The 22,255-nt window shown below is 32.3% G+C and overlaps 1 protein-coding gene and 1 long non-coding RNA gene across 3 annotated transcripts; one reads left to right on the top strand and one right to left on the bottom strand.

Moving 5' to 3' along the window:
• Positions 1 to 522: 522 nt before the first annotated feature.
• Positions 523 to 9,342, bottom strand: LOC109538341 (aldehyde dehydrogenase 1A1). The gene is made up of 12 exons (XM_019905542.2): positions 9,150 to 9,342; positions 6,894 to 6,998; positions 5,978 to 6,079; positions 5,509 to 5,674; positions 5,215 to 5,382; positions 4,890 to 5,026; positions 3,825 to 3,927; positions 3,462 to 3,646; positions 3,189 to 3,353; positions 2,508 to 2,665; positions 2,260 to 2,334; positions 523 to 2,204 (listed from the first exon to the last, which is right to left on the bottom strand). The coding sequence occupies exons 1-12, from the start codon at positions 9,186 to 9,188 to the stop codon at positions 2,135 to 2,137; spliced, it is 1,473 nt and encodes a 490-aa protein (XP_019761101.2). The 5' UTR covers positions 9,189 to 9,342; the 3' UTR covers positions 523 to 2,134.
• An 8,921-nt stretch (positions 9,343 to 18,263) lies between these two features.
• On the top strand, positions 18,264 to 21,385 carry LOC109538244. 2 transcript variants are annotated; one of them, XR_007280901.1, is made up of 2 exons: positions 18,264 to 18,349; positions 21,226 to 21,385. It is a non-coding gene; the product is annotated as an uncharacterized LOC109538244 (long non-coding RNA). The 2 variants fall into 2 exon arrangements; XR_002172014.2 differs by lacking the exon at positions 18,264 to 18,349 and adding an exon at positions 19,668 to 20,013.
• Positions 21,386 to 22,255: the final 870 nt, after the last annotated feature.

Below are 22,255 nucleotides of genomic sequence, written 5' to 3'. Positions count from 1 at the left end.
TAACGAACGTTTTATTAAGGCCGGTTTCAAATTAAGCTACGCTTTGCCATTAAGCTCAGCTTTAAAATTAAATTGGTTTGCAGCACATTATAAACCAAGCTTACAGCGTTCAATGCTCGGCTTAAATTAAGCTGTCAACTTTGGTGTGCGGCGAAGGAATATGTTTTGCGGGTTTGTGCGAATAGAGCAAGACAGATTATCATATATTTGCATTAATAAGAGAAGGAAAAAGCTAGATATAATTAATGTTGAAGACGAATTTTTTGTAAACGTAAGCGAAGCCAACGTTTACAGAATTAATTATTAATTAATTAATTAGCCTCTATGCAAATGACTTCGCCTGAAGAAGTTGATAATTTAATTGCGATAGGCGAGAGATCCATCGTTTGATGTATGTTTTCCTTTTCTAATATATATTATTTTGTCGGTCTTGTTCCACTTGTATGTCCGTGGACGGTAAATATTCCATGGAATTCTTTAGTTTCTACTAGTCATAAAAAACGAAAAATCATGCATCGTGTATTGGTTTATAAAAATGTATATTTCTTAAAAACGCATTATCTTAAAGCAATAAAATTACAGGATTGGAGCACAAAAGTTAAGCAGATACGTAGTCACCCCAGAGTAAAATTTGCAATTTTTAACACAAAGAAATTTTCTATCCTTACTACAGAATAGCGATTTTCGCCAATTAAGCGTTAACCGTTTAGAAAGCCTGGCAAAGAACATGAGCTTTATCCTTTTAAAGGGTTTCTCCACCTTTAAAAAAAGTAATTTTGGGCTGTCCTTGTTTATATATAAGTACTTTTTTATCGTAATTTCAATAAACACGTCAAAAATATTTCGACTTTACTTCCGGACACCCTGTATAATTTTTTTTGTAATGATGGAATTAGATTTTCTTAGGAAAATGGCAACACATTTAAAACTTATTATTACAAAAAAATATTTTGCTAGATTGCGTTTACTAAAAAAAACATTGATTTTTCAACACTATATAAAAATGTTTTATTTACTGGCACTGAAAATGCGGGTGCGTTTTTTTTCATCTTAAACTATCAGCAAAAACCACAGTTAATGCTAGGGTGATCCAAACTTGACGCCTAAATTCTACTGTGCCAAAACGAAAACTGATAATTAAATTCTAAACCTAGGGTCTCACATGTGATGCACTAAGGTACGGTACACTTTCAGCGAAAAGAATTTTTTTTGTAAATTCAGAAGTGGCCTAGGTAGCCCTTAGGATTGCGATAAACTTTTATTTAAAAAAGTTCTCTGCTTATTTCGGATTAAGAGTTATAAGCTTTCAAATTGGAAAAAATAACCCGTCCAAGAAACCACACAAACGGGATATAAATTGGACCTTTCTTTTACGAAGGACTCCTTAATAGCGTAGGTTATTTAAATTTTCAACGTGAACAATTGCTACTTCTGCTTGAAAATATTTCACTGCTGCTACGTGCCAACAAGTGGTTCCAGCAGGACGGTGCTCCTCCGCATAAGGCACAAATTATACGGGAATACTTAGACATCCATTTTGCAGATAGGTGGATGGGAAATGATGGACCAATAGAATGGCCATCAAAGTCCCCACAATTGGCACCCTTTGATTTTTATTTCCTTACCTCTACTTTATTTATGCTATAAAATAATTGTTTATAAAACTCCTCCAACAAGCGTAGAGCACTTAAAACAGAAAATTTAAGCAGCATGTGGAAACATTTCAAGAGAGGTCTTGGAAAAAGTTACTGTGCAGGAAGAATTAGAAAATATCTTGAAGTTGAAGGAGATCACAGAAAAAATCGATTTTAGAAATCATCAATTTACATTTCAAATAATTTTGAATCCGGACTTTTTTTCGTTATATTACATAATTTTTTCCAATGTTATTTGCAAATTAAATTACATTCCACATTTAGTTTTTTTTAGGGTTTTACCATCGCATATGAGACTCTAGGTTTAGAATTTAATTGTAGGTTCTGATTCTGGCGCAGTAGACCTTGGGCGTCAAGTTTGGATCACCCTGTACATATTATTTATTTGTAATGCAAACCACCAGTTCCATTTACTTAATTGTTTATGCCCGAACAGTTTTATTTTTATATTTAGGCACTTCTATTTCAAATTGTACGCTCTAGTTTTTAACAGGCAACATAATGTTTATTGTTTTGGTTTCCAAATAATCATCCAGAGAGTCAGCTCCACTAAAAGATGAAAATGTGTTTTGGTAAACGAACAAGCAACTGAATTAATACTTACAGATCTTTTCCAAAGCCGGATTTTTTCACTCCACCAAATGGAGTTTGAGCAGTAATATAATCATAACAATTTATCCTGAAATAGTAACGTGTTTAAGTTCCATCTTGTGAACCGACATTCTATTATTCACGTTTATAAACTATTATATTCCTTTAATAGACTTACAGCTGCGTATGATTTGATTTTAGCTTCGGAATATTGTTACATCTTTTGAAAACAAGTAATGTAATCCACAACATATTGCTTACCACACAGAACCAGCTTCAACTGCATTGGCAAATACAAGTGCATTGTTTATATTTTTGGTTATTACTCCTCCAGCTAGCCCATATGCGGTATTATTAGCTCGTTCTATCACTTCTTCAATAGTGTCGAACTTTAAAATAGTTTGCACAGGTCCAAAAATCTATTGAATTTTTCACATGAGAAAAATTAAAATAAATTAACGCGACAATATAATGTTTTTTCTCTATATTTAAATCATTCGCCATAGCACTGAATAACTACTCCCCGAAATGTATTGTATTGTATGGGCACATAATCGAAATTGGTTGACGGATTTTCGAGGAGATATATAAAACTCGAACGATAAACTTTTAGACGCAAACAACTAAATATCATAACATAGTTAGGTAAGCTGTGATCCAGTTAGGACGTTTTAATACAGAAATATAAACAAATTCTGTTTGAATCCGAGGTAGTGGCTTGATAACATATTGGGTGAATGAAGAGTCGCTTGGAGTCCACTATAAATTTAGTTAATAGTGACTAATTAACTAAATCTAACTCTCTAATAGTTTAATGAAATAAATTTATAGTGGACTCCAGGCGACTCTTCATTCAGCCAATAAGAAATATAAACACACAGCTCGAAAAATATTATATGACTTAATATTTAAGAAAAAAATTGTACAGTGCTGGATATTTACCTCATTAACTGCACATGACATTTTGTCGGAAACACCAGAGAAAACGGTAGGTTGGACGAAAAATCCTTTATCTCCAATCCTGGCACCGCCTGTTTCTAGCCTAGCGCCCTGCTGCTTACTTTCTTCAACGATTCGTAATATTTTGTCCACTGATGGTTGGTCTATCTGAAATTAACAAAAAAAACCTTAAATATAATATAAGTAGCCCGACAGTTCATACCAGTTCCAAAAATAAAATGCAGATCAAAAATGAATTAATGCACACATCCTCACCTGTGGACCTTGTAAAACTCCTGCCTCAAACGGATCGCCGACTTTGCGCGCCTTCGCCTTTTCAACAGCTTTCTTGACAAACTCGTCATAAATAGCAGCTTGAACAAAGGTTCTAGAACCAGCGCAACAGTTTTGGCCATGGTTTTCAAAAATTGCGTTATGAGCAATTTCTACAGCTTCATCGACTGAAAGAAAAATCGTGTTTAAGCACACATAAACCCAATAGGAATTTTATGAAAACGAACACGATAGTTACTAATATCCTTATTCCAAATTAATTTTAGCATGCAATTTATTATTTTCATCTATATCTGCTATAAAAATAAGTCTCTAGTTATCTTTAAATATAAATTGGCCACTTACTATCAGCATCATCAAAAATCACTAGAGGGCTTTTGCCTCCTAATTCAAGAGACACTCGTTTCAAGTTGGATTTTGCTGAATATTCCAATATCTTGTGACCAATCTGTAACATAAATAGAGATAAATAATACTTTCAAAAGTTGCGGAAATAGTTACATCATTATTTAAATAAAACTTTTTTACGTCCCCAGTTTTTTATTGTAATAAAGTGGATATGGATGGTGTAGGTATAAGTGGATAGATTGAGGTGCAGCACTGTGTACCTCAAATGCATATTACGAGCACTGGTAAAATCAAAGACTGTGCAGTTTAGCAACACTCGAAAGATTATCAGGTTTTTTGCTCAAATATATGAATCTCCCTTAAAAACTATATAGTTTTTTTCAGCAAAACTATATAGTTTTGTAGCATTACCATTGTTAAAATATTTTAACTATGGTAGATGAGGCTCTTTGACTGCAATAAACCAACTTGTACAACAAACAAATTGTGCGCTTGAAGTATTCAAGGGAACAGATTAAGGTGTTTAGCTGTAATTTTTCCTTAACACACTTCATTCCGAACGAAGAATTTGAAATGTTCGGATTAAAAATCTGAAGCCAAAATTGTTTGTTCCAAATTTCAGCAACGTTTAAGGCGTTTATTCTTAAATAAAAACGGCGCTAACTTTTTATTTTCTCGTTTAAACGTCTCTGTTCGCTATAGCTACCCAATATTTTAGTTGAAAAGTATTCGGATTCCAAATCCAAAATAGCAAAATTTTTACTTCTGGATTACCGAAACAAGTTTTAAACGACAGCGAGATGCAAGGGAAACATTTAAGTCACTGGTAAAGGGAGAAAGAAGCCAAAAAGAAGAACCGTAACAAAACAATACAATAATAATAACACGTAATTTACATCTCGTCGTCGTGTTAAATATCAAATGAAGGAGTATTGAAAATATTGCTTTAAGAACGTTGATTTCTTGTAATGGCAAAACAAAACAACAATGTATATATATATTATGTGATTTAAGGGACACCTTCTATAGAGTTAAACTCAAATTTCCTTGCGCTAAACTTACGTCAGTAGATCCAGTAAAAGCTACTTTGCGAACATCATTATGTAGACAGAGGGCTTCTCCAGTTATAGGGCCATATCCTGGCAAAACATTTACAACTCCATCGGGAAACCCAGCTTCCTTGGTCAGCGCAGCTAATGCTACAGCATTTTTTTAGAATTCATAGTTTGCACTGTTTGTAGAATGTGATAGTAGTAGTCGCGTTAATGCCGACTCAAGAGGAACTTTTCGAGTTTTAAATAAGGAAACATACTTGCGGAATACACATGAATGTGTGTACGTTGTATCTGAAGCCTGAATCATGTTGTGATAAATAATGCATTCTTACCTAGAGCTGTTAAAGGTGTTTGTTCTGCTGGTTTTAAGATCAAAGTGCAACCGCTACACAGTGCAGGACCCAATTTCCAAATTGCCATACCAATTGGATAATTCCAGGGTATGATTTGAGCCACTACTCCTACAGGCTCCTTTCGCGTTAAGCAAAATCCATTTCCATCTGAGATTTGAATTAGGGATTGTTTAACAAGGAACCATAATATTCAGTAAACATTTTATTTTACATACCCAATTTACATCAGAGAAAGAAATTAAAAGTGTATTAAAACTAAGTGCGAAAACTTACCAATCGGAATAGTATTTCCATGAATTTTATCACAATATCCTCCATAATATCGCAATATTTTAGTATAAACTTCTAGTTCTCCAATAACAGCTGCTAGCGGCTTACCAGAATTTAAAGTTTCCAACTCTGCAAGTTCTTTAGTATCTCTGTCCAGTAAGTCTGCAAACTGTTTGGATTTATTCAATGACGATTGTCCATTCAAACAAACTATATGCTTAAGACATTAATAAACATTAAGAAATTAATCTGAGGTTTATGTTAACTGCTAACAAATGCCTATCTATCTACTCATAGGATTCGATTCTAAAACGCATAGCAAAATACCTTTTTTTTAATCTACAGCAGTTCTAAATTCAAAGAAAATAACTGTAAATATTTTCAATGAAATGGGGATCCTCAGACCAATTTTCAAAAATTTCAAGTCAGTCACGTATATTTTCTGATGTGTTTCATAATAAAGGCGACTTGCCTTGTTTAGTAGTTTTCCTCTATCAGAAGCATCTAGGTTGCGCCATGGCGATTTTCTAGCAAACGCCTTTTTAGCCGCCGCTACTGCTAAATCTACATCTTCCTGAAAGAAAAATTTTTATGAAGTAAATAACACAAATCCCAAGTGTAATATTTATGTGGGTATATAACTCACTATTTGAATTCTTACAATAATACTACGGATTCCAACGACTGTTCAAAGAATATCTGGATTTGACAATTTATAAAAGCTGCTACGTTTTGAAGATACATGGAAGAAAACCACAATATCGATATTTCATTACCATAAATTACATGAAAAATGCTACAAGAACTTTTCAAAATTACAGCCTTGAGCTAATAGTTGCTGAGTGTTATTGGCTTCGAAATTGTGCGAAAAATGTGTAAGATTTAACTGAGGATATGATTGAACCACTAGCTGCACTCTAGCTGGAGGTAATAATTTTGAAGTCGAATTTCTATGTGAAAGTAATAAAATTAAGTAATTGTCGATGCTGTGCTTTGCTTTATCAATTCAGAGCCATGTCTAAAAAAATATATTTGAAAGCAAACCAGCCAACCATTTTCTTAAATAACCGAAAAGCATTTTTAACTAAACGTTTTCTGAATGGGAATAAATGTCTTTAAAAAGTCTATAACTGGAAAATAAGGTACATATTTTGAAGTTCACGTTGTTATTTTTTAAAAAGCTTTGTTTGTCCGAAATGAGAGCAAAGTGTTTGAATACTCTGTAAGGCATACAGTTAATTAAGCTAAGGTATATAATTATTCATCATGTCTGACGCTATACTTGATACTTGATAAGGGTATCCAAAAGGTAAATTTCATTATCATCAAATTTCTCTATTAGTATTATAATTTAATAAACAAATTTACTATGGCATACATTGTCTTACCTTTTGTGCTTCAGCTACATTGGCAATCGCCTCGCCATCGACGGGATTTATTACTGGAAAGGTTTTTTTGGACAATGAATCCACAAACTCATTATTGATAAACAACTGAAACAAAGTGCTAGTTATTTAGGATGTACGAGTTTCGAAACGAAATGAAGTTTAATAAATTAATCATCATATGTATAGGCGGAAGTTTCAGCGAGTTAAAAAAAGTCAAATAAAAGCGAATGAAAGCGGAACTATGACGAATTAAGCTCAAATAATTAATCATAAATATTTTCAGTTCAATGTTTTGTAGTAAACAAAAAGAGTCAATATCTAAAGCCCTTATATTTACGTTAAAAAGGATTATGCTCAGCTTGCCCAGTTTTCATTATGCATTATTAATTGTAATAATTTATTTTTCAGAAATGAACAATGTTGGTGGAAACTACTGAAATCCTGAGAAAAATTGCAAACATTATCTCAGGCGACATGCTACAATGCATAAAAGTAAATATGAAAGAAAATATATAAGTATTGGCCAGTATTGGGTGTTTTTAAAAGAAACAATTTTAACAAAGACAAATGGTATTAGTCATAGCAAAAGGTTTTTTATATAACAATTTATTATTTTTTTATGTAATCTTTGGTAAAACAAAAACAAACAACAGTAAATTATATCAATTGACGAATAAAAATAACTATAAGAAATGTTATTGGGATTATTGAATTGAGCTCGACCTTAAGAAGGAAAAATTGAAATTTTTGAAATTTGCAACATTCTATCGCAGTTAAACGTTCAATAAAGACGAAGATTTTTGTTTTCGCCCCTTAAACACGAAATTTCTGTCGATTTTGCTTAACTTTCGACGTTTTCGCGCCAACTAACCATGCAAATATTTGATAAAAACTATAGATAAAAGTGTAAAAACTACAAATAAAACACCAACATTGTTCAAAATCATTGGAATAACCTGAAAATGTCAAAACCGCAAGCTTCTTCAATGAGCCGTCCGCATGAATGGGAGGCATTGGACCAATAGGAGCAGGGGTGTCCCGAGGAATGCGGTACTACGTCGCATATCAATGAATACGCGAGTAAACATTCCTGAAATTGTTGTCAATGTTGCGCAGCCACAAGAACGCACCGGTCAGATTCCTGAAATTATTGGCATTCTTGTCTGCATCCCCAACCGAATTTCTGATGGACTATTAAAATATGAATGTTGTCCGAATATCATTTCAAGGTCGTTGCTTTGTACAGTTTTATTTTTTTTTATTTATTGAAGTTTGGCCGCCCGAGTTTTCATACGTAACTGAAAATTTAATCAAAAATCTTAAATACAAAATTGTAAGTGTGTATTAAAGACAACTAGATTTAATTTTAAAAATCAGTTGTTAATGCAGTGTCTCAAATTCTAATGGCAGACTAAACATGACATCGATGTTCTTGAATTCCTATTCCGTTAATGGCCATTATTGATTTAACTTTCACTATTGTCTTTGGACGTAAATGTATAGACAAGACAAAAATCTTAAATATGTACATACTAGACAAACGTTGCAGTTTTTAAGGCCTATTTCACTATAAAAATCAATCAGCCATGTTATAAAATTTCGAATTTTTTTGGTTATACAGGGAGTCTCAGATAATTCTAATGGCAAACCGGCTTTGGGAGAATCATAAACACTGCATTTGCTGACTGTTTTTAAGGCAAAAAGGTCTAAATGTGTCAACTTATGGAAATATGTTCAGAAACAGTTCGTTTCTTTTGTTTTACGCGAACATAGTTGCTCGCGTTTCGTAAGAATTCTCGCTCGAATTTGGGTTATTATTATTATTAAATAAGTGTATTTGACACTGTTAACCAAACTGGTCCTTCGAAAACTGAATAAATTTGTTCATAGAATTTCTATTGTGTTAATTCAAACGATATATATAAGCCGACTATAAGCCGTATAAGTCTCCAGTGCGCCTATGGAGACAATTATTATTAATTGATTGATGGGATCCACGGTCCCCAAACACCCATATTGATCAAAAAAGTTCCTTTGAACTTGAGTACATAAATAATGATCCATACAGATAAAACTTGCCGCTTGGGAACACTAGCGAAATTTTTTTTGGCAGGAATTTCCATCAGTTTGCTTGATAACTTTATGGATAATTCCATATTTTTGTTTTAATTACTTTATTGACACAATAAGTACATTTGGAAACTGTAAAAATCGTACTTGCGCCGATTCTTCAACTGTTTATACTCTCACAAATACCTTGGTATAGTTTATTTTAATCAAAGCGTTTTTGGCCATCCTGGAAGTCCGCCCTTAATTGCCTGAGATAACCAAAAATCGTCCTAAAGGGAATCACAAACAAATGTTCAAAAGTTCAAAGTACAGACAGAGCTGGACAGAGGTTACTCTGTGATCTGTGCATATATCATAGAACAAGGCTTATATATCATATATCATAGATGAAGACAAGTATAGAATGTCAATGAGTGACACTTGTGACTTATAATCTGTACTCTGAAAGAAGTGAAAACAAATAGATAAATACTGTTTGTCAGATTTCGGAATTTGTTGAATGTTGAATCACGTATGCGCGCACACATGATTTGAGCATTCTCGTATAATCTTCGTTTACAGAAATCTGAGTAGGTATCGTACGTCATCAAATGAATCCAGTGAATAACCAGAATTTTTCTCAATATGTACCTAATTCCTAATGCTGCTCAAAAACGATTTTCGAAGTCGTCCCTTTTATGCAAAAAATTAAATGTTTATCTTATGGCTGCCAAAAATTAATTAATTCAGGTGTATTATTTTTTCATATTGATAAAATGCCTTAAAATTATAGACAAAAACGTTATTTTATATACAGAGTGATGAAAAATTAGCCTAATTTCTTTTACAGGGCTATGTGCTCAGGATTTTAACAGTTGAACAATAAATTTCAACTTTGTTTTGAAATGGTCCCATCTTTGATTAGTAGTATATTGAAATGCTTAACCGATTAACCGATCGGAAAGAAAAATGACGATTTATGCCATTATATTTATGTCAACAACAAGTCTATTTCAAATTGTGAGTTACTTTGAAGCTTCTTTCACAAAATGTACCCCAATATCGAATATACGGATATGCTATTAGTTATAGGGAAATGCCACACTAAAATACCACACTGTAAGAACTTACGCCAACACAGCTCTAGAGACACTAGGAAGACGACAATAGATGTTCGGGTTCCAGACAGGGAGGAACAGGAATTAGAGATAATTGCAGCAGAACCTTCCAGGGTTACTGAGGGCATTGCGCGGCAACTGAGACTTTCTCAAGAATCAAATAAATACCGAGAAAGGACTACATTTTTACCACGTATGTAAGATACACAGAACACATTACATTAAACCAATGGTTTACTGAATACTGGCACAAATTGAGCAGGAGTTAATTAACCGAATACGAGAAGCTGCTCGGGAAGAGTGCACAATAAGATAATTATTACACAGACCCTAACTTGTTTGAAGTTAAAGACAGAAATTTATGCCTATTTCTTAATTATTGTATACACATCAATTCGAAGTTATGACAATAAAGAACAATTTTTCGTTGACAATATGGACATTTCGAAAAAGTACCAAAAACAATTTACTGTTTATCCTTGTGGTTACCGGAGTTTTTTACGTACCTATTAGAGGACCTTCTGATATAGTTTTTTTCGATAACGGAACACTTTCCAAATCCAAAAATTGTAACGGAACACTAACTTTATTTTGAAACCTCTGAAAAAAATGTCACTATATTTTTCATGGGGCCCTCATAAGGGCGTATGCATATGAAATATTAAGCAATTTGGAAACCTCTGCGTTAACTAGAACACAGAAATGCAGCTTCTTCTTATACCTTGCCTTAACATGTGCTGCAAAACTGTATTAGAGGGATTAGGATCAGCTGCGTGGACAAAAAATAAATAAAAACGTGCTCAGTTCGATTATTGACTCACAACGACATTGAGTATTTTGAGTCGAAACCATTAAACCCTTCATCTGGAACGTAAAAAGAAATGAAATCTTATAGATTATCGAATGGAGATCGCCTTCGAAGGAAAATTAGGCTTTCCAAATCAAGTTCTACCCAATTTTTAAATTGCTCAGGATTTTATTGCATGCAAAACGGTAAGTAGGAGTAGTTTAAATAAACAGGAAATTCGTTAATTTTCTAGAATTGAAGAAAATTGATTTTTGTCAAAATCGACCAAACGCAATTTTGAGACCGACAACGTATTTTTTATTCGAATGAATTTAAAAGAGCAGTTTTTCCATCAGAAGCGATGATCATAAAGAAGCACTTTTCTTTTCTGTTCATTTGTTTTACTTTTACGCACATATGCGCAAAGGCAAATGTGACAAATTGAACCTGTCACTGTCATTATATTTTTTAAAGTATTTTCATTAAAAGGTAACCGATATGCTTTTTAATGAATTGTGTAGGTTTATTGACAACTATTAATTATAATTTAAAGTTTACTTACAATTTCTAAATTATAACTCTGTTGCAAGTTCAGCAAAACACAATTTTTTTAAATAGCTCTAATTTCATGCAAAATATGCAACTTATACAAATGTATAAGATATATGATTCGTGTTATGTTTTTCATTCGAACAAAAAATGTTGTTCGATATGAAGGCGAAAATCTGTTTTTCGAACTCCTGACGAAATGACACCCGAGGCGAAGTCGAGGGGGTCAAACGATGTCGTTCTAAAAACGACACTTTTCGCCCTTGTATCGAAAACTACTATTAGAATGTAACTTAAGTACTGTACTATTTAACAGTTATAATTGCAATACGACATGACTAGACAATTTTACTCCCAGTTTTTAAAGCAGAAGAATGTATATTTTCTAATTCTTCCTAACCGGCATTCAACCTCATTATAAAACTAAATAATTATAATCTGAATTCCAATACATAATGTTATATTTTTGCAAACATTCATTGCCAGATGATTCTGAATAATGCCTGAAGATGGATGCCTCTCATTCTCATGCATGTAAAACAACAAGAGAAAATTATTTTTTCCAGTTGCTACAACATTCCCCATTTTGATAAAATGAATTCATCTGATTCAAATAGCACTACAATTAAGTCAGGTATACCTACTTATAAACCAGAAACTTTAATTACATCTAAAAAATTGCAATTCCAAGAAACAGAGGAAGCAAAATAACTGTTTGTTATTCACGATGTAAAACAACCGCCCATGTATCGCCATAGATAAAAATTTTAACTTGTATTGTGTCTTCAGATACCGATATTTATGAGCATAACCGAATTACGTGAGCGGTGGATGCCAAAATTAACGCCTCTCTAAGACATGTATGTTTTGGATTTGAATCACAGGTGTTTCGGGTTCATATAACTGACACTTTTAGTTGTTGTTGATTGATTTAATAAATTACGCTTCTTTAATCGCTGAGATAATATTCGCGTTATTAATTCATTAAAGCCTCCGTTGGTGTGCGTATCACCGATTCAGCTGATGCAACAAATATGAGCTGTACGAACAGCAGCTTGAACATTTTCCAGTTAAAAAGTTCCAAAAGATTCATTAATTTCAAAAGAAAAAGCTTCTTTACATTCATTACATTAAATAAGCGAAGAAAGTGCACATAGTAAGAGCGTTATTGTAGATGGAATATTTTAAATTTGAGTTTAATACTGAAGATTTTGTAATATACATATTTCTCTGGACCTACAGCGGGCTGTTAATTCATATTAAATCTCCAATCATTCTGATGGAGGTATAAGAAAAAGGTTCCATTTAAAATAAGCTACATTCAGCTTAACTGAAAGTTATGATTTTTTGAAAAATATTAATTTTTACCCTGTATAGCAAATTATATTGAAATCGGTAGTACGTGCTTCATTCTATTTTATATTTATTTGAAAAATGCGCATATGTACGACTGGAATAAAATTTATTTATAGTGCATTTTCACGAGCAGATAACATAGGGTGAGTCACTTTTTCTATATTGATAATCTGTGCCTAATGTAAAACGTGGATTTGGTGTTTTTTCGATACATATACCTATATAAAATAACCAGGAATGATGATTAGAACACTGTTACTGCCCACAACCGGATATTCAGGTTTCCTGATTTATTGCTTGAGGCTTGAGACTGAAAAATAACTATTCCGTCTTTTCACCCTTCAAAATTTCTTTTCAAATTCCAGTTCTGCTAAACTCCATTTAAATGACTTTATAAATCGTAACAATAAATTCTTTTGAAAGCACATGATCTTGTAACATTTACGTAGGATGAACGCGTGTATTTTAGCTGCTAGTCAACTATACTTAATTAATTCCAGCAAGATTTTACTAATTATCCCACATACAGTAACAATCGGAATATAAGATTTAACCGACTCAAATACATATGCAATTTAAGTTGTTCATGACGGTTCAAGGAGAGAACGAAATAACAAAATACATTTGATTGGTGCGAAATTAATGAAACAACAATTACAACGAATTTTATTGTAGTTTATATAACTATAACAATTCTGATATTTTGGAACCCACGCCATCATTATTTCCAGTCGTGCACAAAACAGCTCAAGATATAATTTGCTAAGCTGTGAAGCGTAGGTGAAGAATTTCTTATGTTCAATGTAAAAAATTGCACTGATGGCTAATTCAGACAAAATGGAATATCTTTCCAATTTGAAGTCAAAATATATCAGTGAAGCTGCTTGTATGCTTATTTTCCGTCATTATATTTTCGTCAAGAGTATTTAAAAAGGCCGTCAATTAAAACTGTAGTATCATATAGATGCTGGCTTTGACTGAACTTTTGCAGCCCCAACTTAACAACTTCAATTTTTTTTCATATGTATGAAATGAGTGGAGATATTAAAATTTATCGGAAAAAGTCAATTCTGTTAAATATATAAAACGTGTTAATCAATTATTAAAATAATTGGTATTTACTAACATGTTTGAAAAGAGTGGAGATATTAAAATTAAACAAAAAAAATAGTAAAGTGCGTAAGAATAGAGAAGGTCTTTTTATAAAAACACTTTTTTCAACTTTGCTTTAAGAAAGTTAGCTTGATAGTTGTAGGTCGCCGTTTTATTTTTACTTTCGGTTTACTGACGATTTAAGTAAAATACCCATTTAGAATAACAGGATATCACTATAATATATTTTTTTAATATTCGCTAAGCAATTAGTCCATTTGAAATACCTATCAATTCCTTCAGTAATCACCAAACAGTTGCGTAATGAAGCATTTTAGAACTTTGGAAACAATTATAACTTGCCATAATAACATGATTCTTCATTCGATAAACAAGACCTTACTTGTAAACCCTTGTTCATTTAATTATCGCCCGAATTGTAAAAATGTGTATGTATGTGCTCTGATTGTAAACAACATATTAGTTTTACTTTATTAGCCAAGTATTGTGGGTTTTGATACTAATTTTCTATTTTAATTGTGTAAAAGCCAAACCTGACCTTTAAGTATTTACAGGATATTTATGTACAAATTTTGAAATTGAATTTCTGTAGTCCACACTCTGCAAATAAATGAACTGCGCGATAGATAAATGAACTATTCTAAACCAACGAGCCAGACATTATATTTTTTTGCGAGTAGAAGCTGGGGTGTATATAAAATATTCTGCTTGCAATTAATAATTTTAAACATTTCTAAACCGCAAAAACACATAAAATAAAAAAATACTAAGCGGATTCGGGTAGGACTTACATGACACAAGAGCGGCAAATCCACGCTATTTTAGGAATATTCAAGTTGCAGAGCAAGTTGGTGTGGAAGCTGAACATGGAAGAAACCATTTTCGAAGAGACAAGTTTTTGAAAACATTTGAAAAACTGTACAGGTTTTTAATTAAGAAAATTTAATGAAATTGACACATTTTTTTTATGCGTATATCGTCAGTTGTTGTTATAATAATCAGAAATGCACTGTTTCTTGCATGTCGCGATTACAGCCTTCTCCGTGTTCCAGTCATGCATTCATCAACCAGATAAATAAATTTTCCACACTTCCAAGAAAAAAAAACCTACTTACAAGATTATAAAACTCTTAATGGGGGAATGTTATCAAAATAAATCGTTGCTAAAAGAGCGCATCCTGCTAATCAAAATCATCAAACTGGCGTATCTTAGTAAATAGCAGAAACTTCCGGTCAAACCCACCAAACCAGGCTAGCAAACAGGTTACATCATTCAAATTTACAATTATAGTTGCTCTGTGCTACGTTTGCACAGTTTTATTGGTTTTAGTATTCAATTATCAACTTATCCCATTTTAACTTATTGATTTCCGCTTTCGAATGATGTCCTTCCAAAGGATGATGGCAGTTTTAAGGCCATCTTAGTTTTCATCGCTTGATTAGAAAGGTTTAATACACTATATCGATCGTTTAAAGAAACGAGCCAACCAATTTTGAATCAATGCAGATAGTTGTAGTACCTGATGTAATTTGAAGCAACAAAAACTACGAAATAACAGCAAAAGTATGTTGTTATAAAACATTTAGAGTCGGTTTCAAATCAATTTAATTAGCTGGTTTAATGAATTTCCAATTTCTTAAGGCGGTGAACTCTAATTTTAATGACACTGTTACTATTTTGACCGTTAATCAGGTATCAGTTGAAGATGATTAGATTTGATTTTGGAAATGTATCTGCAATTTTGCATTTTAAATGGAACCTCTGAATCTTTTACATATTTGGAATATTTTCGGTTTAACATACTATTTCGAATCTCAATTGTTTGGAGTTGACTTTCACAAAAGTCAGACTCATTTTGATTAACCCCGCATATTTGAAACAAATTTCAGTGCATGAGAATACACTGAATATATTTGTTTGTATAGACATGTTTAGACATCTAAAACATAACAACTTATTATATTTTTTCTTATAATCCATGACACCCGGTATCCGTGTGACTGTCCCAACACAATCAGTTTTTTGAATGTTCGATTTTGTAATTCTGGCTCCATTTTCAAGTGTAGAATAGAGGTGTGAAAATCAGTCATTTCTGATGCTCAGGCGAGATGCTGATTAGGACTGGGTAACACTGTGTTGAGTTGCGCTTTCGAGTTGTTGCCACTCTCTGAGTTAATGAGTTATGACTTATCGGTGAATGAGTCATGGCTCATTTATTAAAGCGGATTAAAGCTGTACGAAACCCTAGACTGGAATTTTACAATTCGGATTATCGTTTTTACAGCAACGGAACTGAGTTACTGAGTACCAAGCCATTTGCACTGCTCCAACACCTAAAAATTCACTGAGTTAGCTTTTCTGTCTAAACGATTGCTTAAAAATTCAGTTTTTCTGGTTTTTGGTCTAAAACGAGAAAAACCGGAAATGTTGAAGAAACTTTAAAATTCTTCAGAGCAATGAAGATTTCAATGAGTTTTCCATAATAGTTGATCATATGTCCTTGCTTTCTCTGATCGTTTTTTTGGAAAACTTATTTTTTTGAGAAAAAAAAACAAGATAACTTTGTTTGGATTGTGACCCAAACTCAAAGGAAAAATGGATATTCGAAAAAGACACCAAATGAATGAAAAGAAGACCAAACTATAAATACGCTCAGTTTTTGATTCAAAGACCCTCAATTTGCCACAGTTCAGAAAGAGTTTTCTTTAGAAATGTTGACCTAAAAGTGAAGAAACCGGAATTAAAAATAACTAAATTATTCACAGCGACGAATTTTCCAAATAATTGATTATAAAGTTTCGCTTGTTCTGTTCGAAAAAATATTTTTGCGAAAAAACCCAGAAAGAATTATTAGAGTTTTGTACAAAAGTTTTAAAAAAATGTTCACAAAGCGGTTAAAGAGGGGAGTGTTCCAATTGAATATATTTGATAATATTTTACAGAAAATACCTGAATATTGTCAGTGTTTGAGTGTTGAGCAAGAAAAACTTTGCTAAAACTGAAAATACCTGAACTTCTGGAATTCTTAAGAGCGATGAGGGTAGCGAATTTTCCAAACAATTTTTTGTAAACTTTTGCTCGCTGGTCGTTTTTTCAAGATAATCTTAATTACTTCGGGAAAAAAGGAAATAAAACTATTTGGTTTTTGCGCCAAATTCGAAGCTCAAAAGGGGTTTCTACAAATCTCCTACAAAGCGGTGCATGAGGCCAATTTTCTAACAAAATTAGTTATGTCGTTTTTGGCTGAAAATACCACATGGGTGCCGGAAAAGAAGAAAAGCATTAGAAAATAATGGATTTCCTGCGCTTTCGATAGAAAACTTTTAGTTTTGTGATCGGTTTTTCAGAAAACTTTAATAATTTTCCGGAAAAAATGGAAAAATCTATTTTTGTTTTTGTTCCGAATTCGACGTCGAAAAAGGTTTTTGTAAATTTCCTTCAGCTACAAATTTATTTTGTAATTTTTCGCCTAAAATACCTCCAGATTCGCAGTATTTTTAAGTGAAACTCTATAAAATAGAGCGTTTTTGAGTATAAAGTAAAGCAAAAAAAATTCAATCAAAACTAAGAATCCACAATTTTTAAACCGACCCTACAGTCTTCAGAGGTATGGTAGTGATGAGTTTTTATAAACTCTCTGTTATATTCTGTATGTATTTATTCTGTTCGCTTTTCAATAAAAAATTATTTGATTTTTTTCTTAAATTTGAAGCTGCAAAATATTTCAATACTTTTTAAGAAACGACGAAGGAGGCGAATGTTGTAATAAAATGTATTTTAAAATTGTTCGCGGAAAATATCCTTAAATTGTCAGTATTTTTTCGGAAAACGTTAGAAAAATGAGCGATTAGAAGAAACAGCTACTTTGCTTGAAACTGGAAAATTCTGAAATAAAAAAAAAATTCAAATATTGTTAATAAATGGCCCTTAAAAGCACCAGCTCGTTTTTAGAGATTTTAATATTTATTAATTTCTCGACATGTAGCACTCGTTTTTGTGCCAATGTTTCAACTATATTTTAGCCATCGTCAGCCTTTATCCATTAATAAACCATTTTATTAAGTAGTTCCTTCTCTTACAATATGCGAAAGGCAAGATAAATAGTGAAAAACAAGCACTGATAAATAAACTTGTGCCACTTTCAGTTGGTTTATTGTAAAAATGTAGATGAAAGATTTACTTAGGTAATAAAATACTATATTTTTCATTATATTTTTAAATATGAAGTCAATCTTTGAGCGAAAAAGTTGTCGAGAAAAGCAATAATCTATTTTCATCTGTATATTTATTAGCGTTGATGATTTTGATTTTTTTCACATAATTAATACATATTTAATTAATTGCTTAGAGTGTACGCAATTGGTTACATCTTTTTTACTGATTTCAGAGGCTCAAAAATTGAGCAATGGAATATTTTACAACCTCTAGGGTTTCGCTTTGATATGATTTTGGCAAGAAGGCTTGATAATTTCGCCTGATTAAGGTTCGTTAATAACATTTTTAAGGCTTCCTCTATTTAAATTTTTTCTTTCTAACTATGTATAACTAAAATGTAAAAAAATTGAATACCTTCACAGTAGGTTTTAAGTACAAATGTAAATATCTTCTTTAACGTTCACTAAATTAAATTGGAAACGAATTATTAATACGGTAATCAAAGTAAAGAATAGTGATATTTAATTAATAACTTCTAACGAATATTGAAAAGTAACAACAATCGACATGTTTATAGGACAATACAAATAAGGCAGATAATAAAAGCGTTATGTTTTTTCATCTCTTACAGTTATATGCTTTTCCGTTTACGGTTTTTAACTTGATTTTTAAACTATGCTATGGTTGTTATCTGTATGCAAGCATTGAATATATGCCCTGCTTTTATTCAAAGCGCTACCAAGAATCGCTGCATGGTTTATTTTGGATAAAGTTTATATTTCATGTAGGGAATTACGCGAATTGCAATTTAAGTCGTTCTTGTCAATAATATTTATTTTATTTGTCCTGATTTTATGCATGCATCTCGGGCTTGGTGCCATGGCCATCGCACAAGACCGTCGTCTCTATAGCGTGCATGCACAGGTCAACCAGACTGTTGGAATAGAGACTTATATGGCTGTGGGTCAATGCCAAAAAGAATTAATGCGTAATCGGCGAGAATAACAAACTACCTATTACTCGATGATAATAAAAATAGCATGTCCAACTATATCAACAACATTTTCGATTTTTATAATATATTTTCATTTTTTATATTAAATCATTATTCTTTTATGTGCAGAAGGTAAAATCAAAATAATTTTACAAAATTATATCTTGTCTCTATCTCTTCAGCCTGTGTCCCATGCATCCGTTTATACGATGGTACGATGATACGAAAGTGTTTCTATTGGTTGGAGATCTGTCAATTCGTCCGCCGTCGTACGAACTGACAGATCTCCAACCAATAGAAACACTTTCGTATCATCGTACCATCGTATAAACGTATGCACGGGACACGGGCTTTACTGAGTTATTATCACAAATTAATCAGTTTCGATCAGTGATCAATTTGCTTTATTCATTTTTCACTTATGCAAAGTTGCACTGTCAGATGATACGAAGTTAAATAAACAGTAGCCGACAGAAGAGGAGAAACTTATTAAAAGGAATAAAAAGAAAAAAGGAATCTTTTGGATGGTTTACAAAAGCTGTGTCTTAAAACACTTTCTCACCTTTTCTTTCCATACATTGTGAACTTTTTCTCGCCTTGAAAATCAGTTGCACATGGATAAAACGCGTAATTATTAAGCAGTAGCTATATCTGGAATTTATAATTTTGCGGTTTTCATAATATCCTGAATATTCCTGTTGAAGTCCAGCTCTATATTTTTCCTTACATATCTTAAATAAATTGTTTATCCAATGTTTACTTATATGGAATAAATATTAGCACATATATTAACTTTTCTGCATTGCTTTAGGGCAACTTAAAATTTAGCAGTACTTGCCTGACATATTTACTTTGCAACTCGTTATTTACAAATAAACGACACATTTGCAATTAATTAACATGTATCCAGAATGTAAAAACTGGGTCGTTTTGGATAGAAGAAAATGTTTAAACGAAATTGGCTTGATTTGCTTCGAGTTAGTCGAATTTCCAACACCGTAAGTATAAGTAGAAAATAATTCTTCAAAATGGAAGCAAAAGCGCGTATATCTTATTTACTATTAACTTCATACGTCTGCAAGTACTAAAAACTTTTGAGGTAGTTGGAGGTTGATTAACTCGTTTAACGTTCCATTCACTTTCGAATATTTTGCGTTAAGTACGATTATTAATTATCAACAACAAGCTTTCCAGGCAAAATTATTAAAAAATAAATGGTGTAAATCTGTTAATGCGAATTCAAGCTCAACTAACATAAATCAAAAGGCTTTAAAATAAACCCGGTTGGTAAAATATGCACCAAATAATGCTAAAAAACGGTTTATCATTGATACACATTGGTTCTAAATTAAATAATCATTAAGCTTGCGGGCATTTCAATCATTCTTCAAATTTGTCGAAAGAATGCCTAGAAACCGATATAAAATCTCATTTAAAATATTGCTGACCTATTTAGAGTTTATTAAGTGTGGCCGGGATTGGTGTTTAACAAATAAATGAAAATAAAGCTTTGCAAATAATTGCATGTTCAAACCGATATATTAACATTAAACTTTAGCTTCAAACATAATATCTTCAGTGTGAGGCAGAGTCTTTTCAGGGATGTTCATAATTTTCAAATTTTTATGTTCAGATGGTTAATGGTACATTTAGTCACAGTAATTTATTCCACAAAAAAATTAGGAAAACGAGCGGTATTGAAATAACTGAATGGCGAAATATCATTACAAATCATTTCATAATTTATGAGATTGTCATTCTGAGTTATTATAGAAATCGATTATTAAACAAGAAATGCTGAGAATTATGGACCACTTTTCTGACTGACTTCTGACTCAGTACAGTATTTATAAACAAACTTTTTTAGACTTTAGAAGAATGTCATTAAGGTACTTTAGAAGTAAATTTCAGAAAGTTTTATGTTTATCCTCTTTTGTTTCATGTAGAGAATAATTAAGTCTTTGTACTTATCGAACAGTTTTAAATGACTCGTTTCAATTCAATTCAGTTTTTTTTATAATTTATTTTTTTGCATCTTCCCCGTAAAGGATGCCGACAATTGCTGTGATGGTTTTGAAATCTGCATTTTATTGATGCGTTTCATTTTTATTGGATCGTTTTTCGCTTACTTACTCCGAATGGGTTTTGCTAATATTTACAATTTCACTACATAATTACAGTTTTTTCAATTTGATATTGTTCTGCATTAGTTACCGACATCTCCACATCATCTCTACAATGGCAAGAAAGAACACAATCGCGCTGCGAAGGACCATCGAAAGGGCAGAGAAACTGCTTTAGTTAATAAATATATTGTAGTAATAATTGATTATGTTTGTTTGCCTGATAAAATAAATACAATTAAATTTTTATGTTTGATGGTTTTGAATACACCTCTATCCCCTGAAACATTCTGATGCAAGATATAATCATGACCAGGTCGTTAACGTAACGCTATTATCGACTAACTATCTTACGACAATAATCTTCTATTTTTGCTGACGATATTTCTTTCTGGCTACCTTTATTTAGTTCGCCTGTCTTGAAATAAGTTCCATGTTTTTTGGGCTCGACACAAAACAGTTTAGCGTTACGTTAATTGCGATTAATGCTTATTTCTGCACCTGATATTTCCTTGTCGCTTCCTCGTTGAATATTCTGCTTTCCTGATGCAAACAGGATTTTAGTCAAGGCACGCAAAATAGTTTTAGCGTTACGCTACTTTCGATTGATGTCTACTTCATCTCCCGATATTTCCTTGTTACTAAACCAGATTTCAGTCAAGGCAGACAACGTAATTTTAGCGTTTCATTATTTGCGATTGGTGCCTATTTTTACTCCTGATATTTCAGTATCGCTACCTTCCTCCATATGCTGCTCTCCTGATGCAAATTGGATTGTAGTTAAGACACACAACGTAGTTTTAGAGTCACGTTATTTGCGATTAATGACCATTTTTGCTACTAATAATTCCGTCGTACCTTCTTAAATATCTTGCTCTCCTAATGAAACCTAAATTTTAATGAAGACACATCAATTTTTTCTTGCTACTTTCAACTTTTCACAAACGTTCGATTGTCGTGTAAAAGCGCATTTTCGAAAATTGCTACTATTCTTGTGTGAGACTGAAAAACCATTTTACTATCAACGTTTATTTACACAAAATGAATACCCTTTTGATAATAAAATGAATATTCTGTGAGTGTGATAAAGATTTGAAGTTTAAACGTGGTACCAAAC

Source organism: Dendroctonus ponderosae, unplaced genomic scaffold, assembly GCF_020466585.1.
Source record: "Dendroctonus ponderosae isolate FM_Combo_2020 unplaced genomic scaffold, Dpon_F_20191213v2 Dpon_F_20191213_2, whole genome shotgun sequence".
In the NCBI taxonomy this organism is placed as follows: domain Eukaryota; kingdom Metazoa; phylum Arthropoda; class Insecta; order Coleoptera; family Curculionidae; genus Dendroctonus; species Dendroctonus ponderosae.
This window is presented reverse-complemented; position numbering and strand designations above follow the sequence as displayed.